Source organism: Choristoneura fumiferana, chromosome 7 (genome assembly GCF_025370935.1).
Source record: "Choristoneura fumiferana chromosome 7, NRCan_CFum_1, whole genome shotgun sequence".
Taxonomy (NCBI): domain Eukaryota; kingdom Metazoa; phylum Arthropoda; class Insecta; order Lepidoptera; family Tortricidae; genus Choristoneura; species Choristoneura fumiferana.
The window spans coordinates 9,967,987-9,982,529 of NC_133478.1; the positions used below are offsets into that span (position 1 = coordinate 9,967,987).

The window sequence follows — 14,543 nt, forward strand, 5'->3', positions numbered from 1 at the left end:
TTGTTTTTTCAGTGTTTATTTAGTTTTTTTTAGTTTTGAAATACATAAAAATATAATTTATAATAAAAACAAGATTTGAGTAACAAATGTTTCAATTTCCGCGGCAGTGACTATGTTATTGCAGTCTTTGAGATCTTTAATTAAGTACTTAAGTATTTATTTTCCAACACTAGAAAACAAACATTTTAGTAATGTGATCATGAATATTACTTAATTATGTCGTCATATTTTGATAACATAGTCATCGCTATGATTCATCGAATATGTAGATATAGGTATTATAAAAATTGTATAGTGTACTCATAGGTATATTCTTAAAGTAGAAGGTTCGATGCCCGCCCCTTAAAAAGCAGCAGCTGAAAAAATAAATCATAATTAATAGAGATATTCTGTTATCTGGGCCAATCAACTATTTTACCGACACTTTGGCCGTCTCCTGCGTTACCAAAATTGTCTCTGGCGTTACCAAAAAATCGTACTTCCAACAAGATATTTCACGGTTTAATAGGTTGAACTAACGTAGGATGGCATGTATTCATGTACACCATCTATTAAATTACAGAAAAAACATGATAACTTACAAAAATCTGCAATTGTTTGAAAAATGTCGCGGACAGATTAGTGTCGGTAAAAAAGTTGATTGACCCATCTTATAGAACACTAGAATTTATCGCGGTCATAAGCCCCTTTTATACAGGCATCCACGGTGAAAGGGATTTGATATAATTATGCCCGCAATAAAACCTAGCATGTTAGGCTAAGTCCGTGATCATGATCGATCAGACAGGAGCACGACAGGAGTCATAATTATTTATTAGAATTAGCAAACTGTCTGAAAATAATTAAAATTAAAACATTAAAATGGTTGTATTTTAAAAGTTAGCCCTTTTGTTCTGAGAGGAGGCCTGTGCCCAGTTGTGGGACATATATAGGCTGGGATGATGGATGATGATTTTAAAAGTAGCGTCAAAATTTATTTAGTTTGATTAATTCGAGTTAACACTTGACATATGGGCGTGCCTTCAGTCAATTTTCAACTTTGCCGTCATACAAATAAAGCCATTTTTAGTATACCGCTACCCACGTTTACAGGTTATGTAAAAACTATTTTATTTGTATGATCTCAAAGTTGAAAATTGACTGAAGGCACGCCCATCTGTCAAGTGTTAACTCATAGTAATCGTACTGTAACCTTTTAACCGCCAATATATTTTCATTCGTACGTGCCCGTATCGCCACCTACACCGAAACTATATGACATTTTGTTTTAATTATAAGACTGCGGCGAAATGAGCTGGATATTTTTTTTCTTATAATTCAGACAATGGCGGTTAAAGGGTTAAAGATTAGATTAAACTGCGTCGTGATCAGTTTTTTTGTAGTTAATTATTGTGTGTTGTACACAAAATAATTCGATTTTCAATACGTTGGTTGGTTTTTCAGCCTCCGTAATTTTACACGAACTCTATGAATACGAATGTGCTAAGTGTATCGGAAATTACAACAGAATCAATTTATTCGTGTAAACAAACATAACATATTGAAGGGAGTTCGGATTCGGATTAGATTTACTTAGATGTTCTCTAGAACAATCACTTAAAATTAAAATGCATTTGAAAATACGATCAGAGATAGGGGAGACTGGGGACAAAAGTAACAGCGGGTCGAAAGTTACAACGCCTTTGTAGAGTTATGCAGTGTAGCAAATACCACATGTGGCCATCCAGAGCTAGCAATTATCATTTCTCTGCTTTTAACCAGGTATCACCCCTATATCTCAACCTCAAGTAAAATTACAGGCCCTAACATGATTTTGCATCCCTGAAGTAAAATTTTAAGATTGATCTATTTGGAGCTTATTTGTTATAAGGGCGATGATATCAACATCAGTAGCAGTAGTCATGTTGATATCATCGCCCTAACTTAAAAGACTTTTTTAAGTTATTTTTATGCAAAACATTTAGTTTTTTGGTAAGGAGAAAAATGGGGTTGGGTATAAAAGTAACATAACGCCCCCGGGCTGGACCAAAAAACCTGATAAATTGCATTGAGGTCATAAGGTACGCCAAAAATTATAAACTTTCATTGGGGTACGTATTATAATGTATAAATTTAAAACACATATACATTTGAAATACCGAAAATTATAAAATGTAAATAAATAATAATCAAAATTCATAAAGCACGTTTTTCATATTGTTCGAAATACATACAATTAAAACGACTAAGTTCACAATGTATATGTTCAGAATTAATAGGTACAATCAGAATATATAATAGTTGAAAGAAATAACAATTAAAAATCCTATAGTATCTTTTTCATAATGGTCAAAATACATACCCATATTCATAAAATGCCCATATTCATCATCATATTCAGTTTATTTACGTTGTATTTGCATGTTAAGTTCTGAAAAATTAAAGACTATAAGACAATGTCGACGCAGCTCCGCTTAACAAAACTCTAACCTAACCTAACCTAATAACACACCGACTGATCGGAGGCCGTACCTATTGTCTAACAAGCGGGCGCTTGCCATATTGTTTTCACCATTTTATACTACTCGACAGTAAGAAATACTTAGTGAATGTGATTGCAAGCGTCCGCACGTTGAACAATAAGGCCTCTGGTGCTGAATTTTTGTTTAGACTACTTAGTAAGTACCTTGCATTTTAAAATTAAGTCTGATCATTAATTACATAAAAACTTTAGGTGCGACGACGAGCGTAGCGAGGAGGAGCGTGTTAGGTTCAACTATGACCAAAACGGCGAGTGCCAGAATTGTATTCTATGCATTTTTCTTTGTGAGATTTCAGTGTCGTTTATATATTTCAACCATTATAGATAACATACTGAATAGATGTTGATTGATATTTCATTTATTTTTTATAATTTTATGTATTCTGAACGTATACATTATCAACATATGCATTTTGTGCCATATGACTAAGAACCATTATGCATTGTATTATATATTTTGACCACTATGCATTTCAAGCTTATGCGTTTAGAACTTATGTCAAATAACTTTACATATTTTGATGCATTATATTTTATAATTTTCGGTATTTCAACTGTATGTATTTCAACAGATATTTATTTTTAATTTATATATTATAATACGTACCCGTTTCATGGGTTTTACTTTCGATTCTAACCATTTTACTTTTGTTCTACCCCAAGAGGACAAAAATAACGATCGTCAATTATTTTTCAAAGCCTTGGAACTTAAAAAAAATCGAACTCTATTAAATAAAATTGAACGCATAGATATAGATTACAAACAAAAGTTGTATATGCCACTAATATAATAAATGCGAAAGTTTGTAAGTATGTTGTTTGTTTATTTATTTGTTTGTTTGTTACTTCATCACGTCTAAGCCGCTGAACCGATTTAAATGAAATTCGGTATACAGATGGTTTGAGTCACGGGGAAGGGTATATCCTATAGGATAGTTTTTATCCCGGAATATTCCATAGTTCCAGCGGGATAGGGAAAACCGAATTCTACGCGGACGGTGTCGCGGGTAACGGCTAGTAGCTATATACATTTGAGCAAATACATAATAGATAGCGAGTAAATGGAGTACAACTGCAAAATTTTAGTTTGTCCCCGGTCTCCCCTATTAAAAATTAACAACATGAATCATTAGGAGTGACGTGAATTCGTTGTCTATTTGTGAATTATGATTATCCAAAAACATGGGAAACGACCGATTTTCCAAGGCACATCGCTTAAATATGCCATTTAAAAGTGACTAAAATCTGTATATTGGCACAAAACTAAGTACAGCTCAAATTAAATAATATTCAACTAAGTAGTTGACAAAATTAACTCTAGAGCTGCAATTTTCTACTAGGTACTAGGCATAATTGACGTAAGTATTTCAAATTCAACAATTTTATAACAATTTGAGTCATATTTTCGCGGGTGTGTGTTTAAAAAATCGGCCCTACCTGAATAAGCTTTGTACAATAAGGCGAAACATGAAGGAACTATATGTGAAGTGATGGTGATATGGTCGATTCTCTCTATGTTTCCGTCTAGGGGATATCATAGGCACTGGCGACTAGTTATAGATATAGACTATAATTATGGATGAAACTGTTGTCTAAACAATCTAGGTAAGTAGGTAGGTATCTAATGCAGTGGAAATAGGCACTAACTTGTGAAATAGTCATTTAATGTAAAACAACCTTAAAGTCCGTCATGATTTAAAAGAGTGCAGGAATAAGGGGGTAGACAATAGTTTTATTTAAAACACCAGGCAAGAGCATGTCGTGTACGCTCAAAATAGGGTTCCGTAGCCATTACGAAAAAATTAAGTAATATTTTTCCAAGGATTTCGTATTTTATACGGAATCTTCCAAGTTTAGATATATTTTATACCTTAGGCTGCTATTTCCTCTTAAACTACTAATAATTCTCAAGCAAACTTAGCCGTTATAGCTTTCCTTGTAAGTTTGATATACTTACTACCATCCTGATTTTTTTCAAATTTTTCCACCCACCGGTTTAGATTTTAGAGAGGGGGTCGATTTTAATAAAAATTTGCACTTTAAAGTTGAATATTTCGCAAACATATCTCTGACTCGAAAAATCGTCTTAGCAAACCCCTAATGGTTTTAAAAGACCTATCCAACGATACCCCACACTATAGGGTTGGATGAGAAAAAAAACACCCCCACTTACGTCTATTACCTATACCTACCCTGAGTTTTTTTTTTTGTTTTTTTTTTATTGTATCATTTTGTCGGCATAGTTTACATATATCCGTGCAAAATTACAGCTTTTTAGCATTGATAGTCCCTGAGAAAAGCCGCGGATGGACAGACAGACAGACAGACATGGCGAAACTATGAATGAAAGAAAAAGTATTTATTTCACAGTATTTTTTACATAGTTTTTATGTTAATAAGGGTAAGGGCCTTCATAGTTTATAAGGGTTCCATTTTTGCCAATTTGGCTCCGGAACCCTAAAAAGGATAGCTACATTTTATTATATTTAATTACTACAATCTAGCTAGAAGAATAGGACTATAAAAGATTATTCTTTGTTTCATCGCCAGATACCTGATTTTTGTACTTATAGACTACGCATGAAGGGCATAGTGCAGCTTAGGTCACCCACGGTGAGTGCGTCGTCGATCATTAAATCTGTTACGATACAAGAGGACCATCTATAACACACCGAACATTCCAAAGAAACCTAGAATAATAAGTAACTTGATGTCAATTAATATGATTATTTCAAAGGCAATTAGAGGCCATATTTTACAGCTCGCAAGCAAGCTGTGCGAATCGTCGGCATATTTACAGCGATCCACTAACCTAGTGGCCTGACGGGGTGCTTGTCCCAGAGGAAGGTGCGTTTGACGGGCGACAGGTAGGAGTCACGGATGTAGGAGGGGCTGCGGTCCCACCGCGCCACGGGCTTCAGCTCGGGCCAGTCGTACCAGAAGGGGTCCCGCGTGATCGCCGAGATCGGTAGAGAAGGGCTCGGGTTGAAAATATCAGCCCACGGCCTGCGGCGCAGCCCGCTGGCAGACCACAGCGGCGCACCTACACGCCACACACGTCAGTATCCGGGGAGCAGACACGCTGTACTTCGTCATCGCCCACAACATGTTACAAGCCTCATACACATTGACTTACATTGCATGCCAACGATAAAAGCTTAAATTATTCAGTATGGCTGAAGTGATAGTGAAACATTCATAAATGCTGTACAGTCATGCCTATGACCCTTGATACTCTGCATGCGGTGCTCTTACACCTATAGTAATTGCATGCAGCATGCTTGCAGTTACTTGCTGATTGAAGACATTTTTTTCTTTGCCAAAGAACACATACACTCGAAGGATATCATGACGGTACAGAAGAATTAAAGATGTGAATAAAGCTGTCTTGATGTCTCATTCACTAAGAATACTCGAGGTAACCAAGAGCCTCAATCTACTGAAATGGAAGCGATACTGGTATAGTCTGCGAAATCGTCTATCTACACAACATGTTCTTCGCTTGTTTTTTTTTGTTCCAGCTGGGGGTATCGAGCTAAGGGAGCTGACGAGGTACAGTTGGGGTGCCTGCTGCCCTTACCGTCGGCATCGTAAGCGACCTCGCAGTCCCGCGGGGGGCTGATCCGGGGCTTGACGGGCGTGGGCGACATCCCTCGAAGCGAACGATCGAAACCCGCCCATTTTTCGGCTTCAGCGAAAAAGGGATCCGTTTTGATCGCATCCGATAACCGCTCCGGCAATGCTCCTTCATACCAAGTCTTACAATCAGTACCAATCAGAATATCACTGGCTCAGAAACAAGATATTTTGTGAGATTTGCTCATAATACTTCCCCCAAATTGATTAAACAGGGAAGCAACGCTTCTTTAAAACTGAAACGGACAATTGCCAAAAGCTTGTGCCAAAAGATCTATTTTATTGATTGATTAGACAGTTCGAATATTTCAGAGTGTAGCTGTTCTTATAATTTAGAATGTCAATTGCTTTGCATATTTACAAATGCGGCTTCATGCATGTGCTGAGTAAAATTTATACCTATTACTGAAATCAATCTATTTTTATATCTTAAAAGATATAAAAAACCACCATGTGGATAACAAGTTCTATGTTGAAGCTAACTTATGTGTATATAAGAAGGTTACTAAACTACTAAATCAAAAACACTAGATGGTCTTTTATGTTTTAATACAAATTCGTATCGGGTTAGTGTAATATTTTTTGTACTAGGCATAGAGTAAACTTATGACGTGTAGGTATATGTATATAAACAATGACTAAATTTCTGATATCAAAAGATTTAATATGCTTTTTTATTATACAGCCTATTTAAATTTATAAAATGAACTAATATACAATGCTAAATACAAAATAATTTAGAATTTGGTCTACAACTTTAGGTTTTACATTTCAAATGAAACAATATCTTTATTGACAGGTGGTTTGGTGGTAAAAATAAATATATATAGATCAGTAGATTACTTCAGGTACTTTACTAATCAAATTATTGAATTGTTGTAATTATTTATAACTCTAAAAAGTTAAGACGGACATCAACATTCAACTCAAATCAGGTTCAATGACGATCGAATCTGACAGGTGAACAGAGCCGTCATAAGCTTTAATGATACAGTGATTCCACATGACGCACTGCAGCCGACACATCCAACATGTAATTCGTTACGTCTTTAAATAGATATAAATAACAAGTACGTTGGACACATTCGAATCACAGTTTATAATGTCGATCAAATGCTGAACAGCAGTTAGCCGGTTTGTGATTACTAAAATAATCAGTCTTTCCGAGACACTAAGAAAGATTTTGCAGGTTTTTCTCGTAAGTAACAAACTGACTAACTGCAGTGGCACTTACACTAATGATAGCTGCGCGTATCATCCGCGACGCAGATGCTCACCGTGGGACGGAGGTGTCATAAAAGTCGTTTCTAAATGAAACATTAGTTAAGACCATAATTTGCCTTCAGGTAGAGCGTCACCGTCGAGGATGACACAAGGAGCTCGTGACTTATCCTAAGGGCGTATCGTGCAGGTTTTAATAGTATTTACCTGTTCCCCAGTGAGGTTTGTTGTCGGGTTCATATTCGATTCCTTTCAAGCTGTCCAAGGGTTTCAGCAGAGGCTTGAAGGGGGCGGTGGGCGCGCTCAGGTCGGTGATGGGGTATGCCCGGTCCTTGAGGTAGAGACCGTAGCGAGAGGGGTACAGACGGTCGATGGCGGCCAAGCGGTCCAAATGGTCCTGCCACGCCTTGTGCGCATCGAAGGGGTCGACGCCGCGGTGTAGACGCCTCGGGACGTGGTACACTGCGCGAACATAAGATTTAGTGAAGACCAGGAACAACCGGCACGGAAAAACAAAACAGAAGTTTGATTCAAACACACTCTGAAGAGTCCTTTCAATAGGACTTTGAAGATAGATATTGTGAGTGTTAGGTGCTGAGGGCTTTAAAAGATCACTCGTTTTTTGTCTAATTGATTTTTTTAAACCTCATTTTTCATCCATTTTTGTATGGATTTTTAGATTTTTATAATATGTAACAACAAAATATTAAAGGGGCGTTCGTTAGTAAGGTTTTATCAGGTTAAGCGTTAAGATAAATGATAATGAATATCTTTACATACATAATGAAATATATGCAGTTTGCTAGAACTCACCTCTTGATTACATCCATGGTAAGACAATGTGTAAATAATGTGGGGAATATTAATTTACATATTTACAATAATAAATAATAGAGGGTATATATACACAGCGATAAACAAAATGCGTCACCTGACAAACGCTGGAAGATCAGTAAAATATAAACAGTGAAGTCGATATAACATACATGGATAAAAATGTGTGGAGTGATGTTAAGTATAAGAGGTGATTTCTAATATATTTATGACACATGCGATTATTAGCCATGATAGCATAAGTATATGTAAGTTGCAACCCGCAAGCAAATATCTAATGCCAACGTAAGTAGTATCACGGGAGTGCTGCAGAAGCGATGGCATCACGCAATGATTGTGACAATAAACACTATGCAACAGACAGTTCATCAATGGTATCGGAAATATACAAATCATATCATTGCATTGGACTATGTAATTACGAACACGAAAATGTAAAAAAATTCGGACACAAAAATTGTTGTAAACATGTCGCATCAATTTGATAAATTATAATGGTGTGTTTGTGTTGCTCCATGTGGTGTTTAATCGAACTTTCGAATTATCATTGTCATGTTATCTTCAAGCCTCCGACAGGGTTCACGTCAACATAATGAATTTCCAACTATTTATTTATAAAACATTATTACAAATTAAATGTGATAACAGCAGGTTTAACCGCAACGTTAAAGAGGACTTCCTCATATTATAATGATCTTACGTATTGACAGCCACTTGGTTAAAACGATGAAACAAATGAATGCTGATTTTATTTCTGATAACAAGTTGAATCCGACTCAAGATGAAGTCACAGAATGACAACAACTAGTGGCGCAGCGACCGTGAAAGATGTTCCAAATTATAATATATCTGGCCGTGGTTGTTTTATGCTGAAACAATTAAAGTTAAATGCCAATGTGAACTAACGTTACACGTTAATGGTGTTGTACCTACGTCCGCCAGTTAATATCACAGTTAATGCACGATTTCCATAGGTTCACGATAAAGCTCTTTGTACAAGTTAAATGTGTGCACTCTATCTACAAGTAAAAGTTTGAATCAATATGTGTGTGGGGTCTTAACATTAGGTACTAGTGTTAGATTTGTGTCGATTGCCAAACACCGAATTGTTATTGTTGTTAAGATGCACTTGCCAATCAATTACCGATTTCCTGTCTCATAAATGGGTCATCGTTCAACACTTAAACAATGTTCTATTTTCGTGTTGGATCTGTTTACAACACGGCCTGACCTTTTGTACAAAGCAACAAGTCATTTATGTCGCAATAGTATGACTAATTTTATGCGGAAATTTTCAGTCATGAAATTTTCAAGTAGGTATCATTTGATTTTACTAGCAGAAAGTTTGTTTGTTACCTACGTTAGTGATTCCAATTATAAAATAGATTCAATTACACTGATAGTCAAGAACTTGTACATAATTATATTTAATCGAATATATATAGGTACTTTTCGCTACATTCGTGCATCAGCTAACGTTTATACTTCGGATATCGAGGTAGGTAACAAACTGTCATACAGGCCAATAAACCATTTATTTGGTTAGCACCAACCACAACGTGTTATTTTTGATTTGTGTTAACTTCAACAGAACCATCTGTCAAAGATATTTATAACAGTTTTAAAACACGGTTTATATTATTAAAGAGTTAATCTACCTTAATTTAATTGTTTTGAATTAATAAACAGTCTTGGACACATAAAGATTGGCCAGCATCGTGTGATGTTAATGTATCTAAGCGATGTAGGTACATGTTATTGGCAGGTTCTAAAGGTTCCAAGCCAAGGTGGCTTTCTAGGTGGAAGCTTTTGAACCTCCCATGTTGTGTAGTTTTACCTTGCAATTGTACTAACCTGGCCTGTATCGGTCGAGGGAGCGAGGATAGTTGTGGGCGTAGATGGGGCGTGGGGAGTACCCGTACACGTCACGGTGGACCGGCAGGTAGCGGTAGCCGGGGACGGAGATGCGTTCGGCGGCGCCCACGGGGTCGTCGTAGATAGACTTGGTGTAGGGGTAGCTCAGCTCGGGAAACACGCTGCGGCGTGTGGGCTTGTACCTCTCCTCGGCTCTGATGTCTTCCGATCCTGGAGTTGAGTTGTATTAATGTTATGTTCATGATTACTAAGATAGGATAGTGGCATTAAAGCCAAGGATATAGAAAGTTGTGACATAACATGATGGAGATCTACGTTCAGTAGATGGACCAGAGCTGTTTTTTTTTATTCGACTGGATGGCAAAAGAGCAAGTGGGCCTACTGATGGTAAGAGATCACCACCGCCCATAAACATCTGCAACACCAGGGGTATTGCAGATGCGTTGCCAACCTAGAGGTCTAAGATGGGATACCTCAAGTGCCAGTAATTTCACCGGCTGTCTTACTCTCCACGCCGAAATACAACAGTGCAAGCACTGCTGCTTCACGGCAGACCTTTGCATAGGGTTCTGCTGCTTGGTTGCTGCTGCCGTTGTTTGATTAATAAGACAGATAAGATGAGGATATTTGATTCTGTAATAGCGACTAAAAAAATGTCATATAAGGTGAACCTGTGTTGTGTAATATATGAATACGTAGCGTCGGAATCTTCTAGATTTTCGGCAATCGACTTCTGACGGCTCAGGCCTGAAATGTCTGTTTTCCTAAAATGTACAATTCTCAAAACGTCTGCCTTTTCACAATGTTAGCACTTCTATTTTGTCAACTTTCTCAAAATGACTGCTATTTCAAATGTTTACAATCTCAGGAAGTCGTCTATTCATAATGTTTACATTCCTATAATATTAGCATTACCATAATTTCTGCTTTCCCGTTATGTTCACTTTTTTAAATAAGCTATAATATAGTCTTGTTATGTTTGTTTTCCCATAATGTCGGCTTTATTTTCAAATCAGTGTTCTAAATGTAAAGGTTTAATTTTATTGTTTGCATAGTTACTCTTTGATAACATAAATATCTATAACTAATATAAAATTACTGGCATTCAAGACCACTTTAATGAATAATGACGTTTAGATGAAATTTGAAGACCATGATTGGAGACATTTTGGGAATAAGACTTTTCTGAAAAGCGAACATTATACAAAAAGTGTCATTCTTGAAGACAGGCAATTTTAAATAGCTGACATTTTGAGAAGCTGACATTATGCAAAAGACGTGTTGACATTCTGAAAAGCAGACATTTTGCGAAAAATACATTTTACGAAAACGGATATTTCAGGTCTGAGCCCTTCTGACTTCTAGATTTTATCAGACGCTTTAAAGTTGGCATCATGATTATGCTGATTTTCCGGTACATACCATTATTTGTTTTGTTTATGTTTGGGTTATTTTTATTAACCTACTTGACCCGAGTAAGGTAGAACAGACGAATGGTAAGAAGAATGTGAGAATAGATCAATGCATTCTTACCTTTGAGAGATCGGACGAAGGATTGCCAAAATCTGGCTTTCTTCGATGCCGTCTCATTTCTGCCAATCATTTCTAAATGACTTTTAAACATTTTGATGGTTTATGTCGAGCTCGTATTCTGTAACGAAATAGAAAACATTTTCAGACAGCGTTAAGTTTCGTCAAAGAGCATATTCATCTGTTTATGTTTGGTTAGTTTTGTGTTAGATTTCCAGTCATTAACCTTGTGCGGAGCGTTATATACGTCAAAGAGCTGTGTTCAGGTGACATAATTGAGTACAATAGCGTGCCCGTTCCTCGTAAATAGAGCAATGACGTGTAGAGAGGTGTCGTGGAGCCGCAAATAGCCGCTCGGAGCCGCGGCAGCGTCTTCTTGGGCCGCGGCCAACTCGCCTCGACGGGGAAACTTGAAAACGCCAGTTTTTACGAATGTCTGCTCCACGCTCAGCTATTTTCGAGATTGTCGCGACCTTGTTGCGAGTTTCACCGCGGACAAGTCAGCGGCCTGCCGCAATTTCGATTACGCAAGCTTTACTTTTGGAGCGATGACAAATGCATAGGGTTTGCTAATAGGTTCTCATCTTATTTCGGGCATTCGAGTACCTTGAAATAATCTCAATACTCTCAAATTTCATTACTAAATATTGAATCCGAAAATACAATTATAAGACCGCCTATTGCTACCTTGTAAATTTTTCTCTTTGTTTATTAATTTTATACATACCTAAGTATCTATTTATTTAAAATAAAATCTTAGTAATAGTGAAATCAACACCAATTTCTATTCAAATTCTAGAATTTGTGTCACCTAGAAAATAGAGCTTGCATCATTTCCCTCGCAGGTAAATATGTAGCAGGTAAGTACTTGATGTTTAGTTATGCGGCGTTTGTAAACATAATGAATCCACTTGTTTATAATTCACGTCACGCGCGTGCACCAATCGTATCCATTGAGCCATAAAGTTGTTTAACATTACGGAAATATCCGTAAGCTATCGCTAAATGGGCAGTAATTCTCGCCCACTCGATACCATGGATTCTGCATCGTTCCATGGCTGACGTCATTCGTTCGGATATAGAACAGCTACCATTCATCAGCCTTTCAAGTCAAGAACGACAGTTCGATAGATACGGGTGGGCCTGGCATGCATCCACTGATGCTCTTGAAGACATAGGTAGCTATCTATATGTAGATAAAGCATTATCTGAACAACCGTTTACCGAATGTAAAATGTGGATAGGTACATAACATAATATCTGTAACTATGCCTACCAGTGCAAGGATTGATTAATCACGTATTTACCGTTATAATAATTTATAGGGATCCTCTCCAAAATTACGTTTTTTCTTTTTTTTTCAAGTAATGTGAATTGTTATAGCTAGATTGTAGCACAACGCTGTAGTTGGTCTACGAAAGTTCTACGCCGTGCTACGATCTGCGGGTTCTACGCTACGATGAAAAGGCTTTAAGTAACTAGTGTTTGTAATATTTTTGTATCATTTTTGAAATAGGTCGTTTACTAAGTATACTTAGTAATATTATTCTTGTCCAAAAGTATTATAATTTCAGATTTTAATTAAAAATATTTTTAAGATGAGTAGGGATGGCCGGCAAACGTTAAGAAAAGCTTATCTTCACCGGAAACAACAAAAATAGACGACTATTGGCTATTTCCTCTTCCTTTTTTAAGTGACCATAAGAAACCTTGTGCCTCATCAGATTTTTCATCGAGTACGAAGGCCAATGTCAAATATGTTTTGCCTTTTGTAGCCACGTCAGTACATTTCCTCTCCGATAATCTGGAGGAAGATTAACTATACAATTTGTCGTATTTTCTTTAATTTAATTTACTAGAAGAAAATTCGGTTGTGAAACGATTACGAAAATACCAAGGCGCGTCGATTTGGCGGGATCGCAAATTTGGCGCGCGCCGAGAGCGGCCGAAAATAGCGCTTGGATCAGATTCTCCGCATACTGCCGACAGGTGCATCGATACCTGATATCGAGCCGAGATATCGAGCTGTATTGAACCGATTGAAATATTGCCTGTCCATAAACAATCAATCCTGTTTGACATAATCGAATCTAATTCGGAAATGTTGTTGATAAATAACAGTAATGATTTACATAATAAGTAAATCGAGAAAATGTAACATATTTGATAATTTACGTGTGCACTTCATGTAGATATTAAAAAAAACACTTAAAGTAAATACTTATTCGAAAACGGTTTTTTATGACACGGTACGTTTTACGGTGACATAGAATCTTGCTCCACTGTTTTCTTTCTAAATTAAAACAATTGATTTCCAGCCTCTTCGAAACCACGTTCCGGTCGTCGTCCACTATAGCGCTCGGCCACTGTTAATAACATAGACTTACCGCTGTACCGAACTGTTGTACCAAACTCGGATATAGCACCCGCGAGTACACTACATAGGGTTAGCATGGTTTAGGTAAGTCACTCGGTTCTTTTTCTTACCGATATTAAAATGGTCGTTAATAAAAGGTTGTGTGTTCGTTGACGAGCCGACGTCGAGTGTCGGACCGGGGCAGGCGCGCACTGGCCGGCGGCGGAGCGCCCGCGGGCTCCCGCCCGCCCCGCCGTGACGCCCACCCGCCTAACTGCCCAAGGCTGTACTCTGTCAGCCAGCGATTGAACTAAGCTTGACCACCACACGAATCACAGGGTTTCTTTCGTAAATATTAAATAAGTTTAGAACAAAGTACAATGTCAAGGAAAATTTAGAAAGCTTATGACTATTCCGTCGAGTGTTTGTATTTGAAAACAAATTAAAGGATGAATCAGTGAATATAAGTGCGTTTATTTTGTTTAAATATTATACTCAGCTGTTGCATTTAGAGGATAATGATAAATAAATACTAGTAGAACCTTATTCAAGACAGAATAACGGTTTTTT

At 37.1% G+C, this 14,543-nt stretch overlaps 1 protein-coding gene across 5 annotated transcripts; it reads right to left on the reverse strand.

Annotated features, from left to right (window-relative positions):
- On the reverse strand, nt 1–14,214 carry Mf (myofilin). 5 transcript variants are annotated; one of them, XM_074090111.1, is made up of 7 exons: nt 14,105–14,214; nt 11,621–11,738; nt 10,067–10,297; nt 7,586–7,840; nt 6,102–6,266; nt 5,334–5,564; nt 1–356 (listed from the first exon to the last, which is right to left on the reverse strand). In XM_074090111.1, the coding sequence occupies exons 2-7, from the start codon at nt 11,709–11,711 to the stop codon at nt 343–345; spliced, it is 987 nt and encodes a 328-aa protein (XP_073946212.1). In that variant the 5' UTR covers nt 11,712–11,738; nt 14,105–14,214; the 3' UTR covers nt 1–342. The 5 variants fall into 5 exon arrangements, with proteins under 5 accessions (XP_073946212.1, XP_073946214.1, XP_073946211.1 ...); XM_074090110.1 differs by lacking the exon at nt 1–356 and adding an exon at nt 648–5,159; XM_074090112.1 differs by lacking the exons at nt 1–356; nt 6,102–6,266 and adding an exon at nt 648–5,159.
- Between the last annotated feature and the right edge of the window lie 329 nt (nt 14,215–14,543).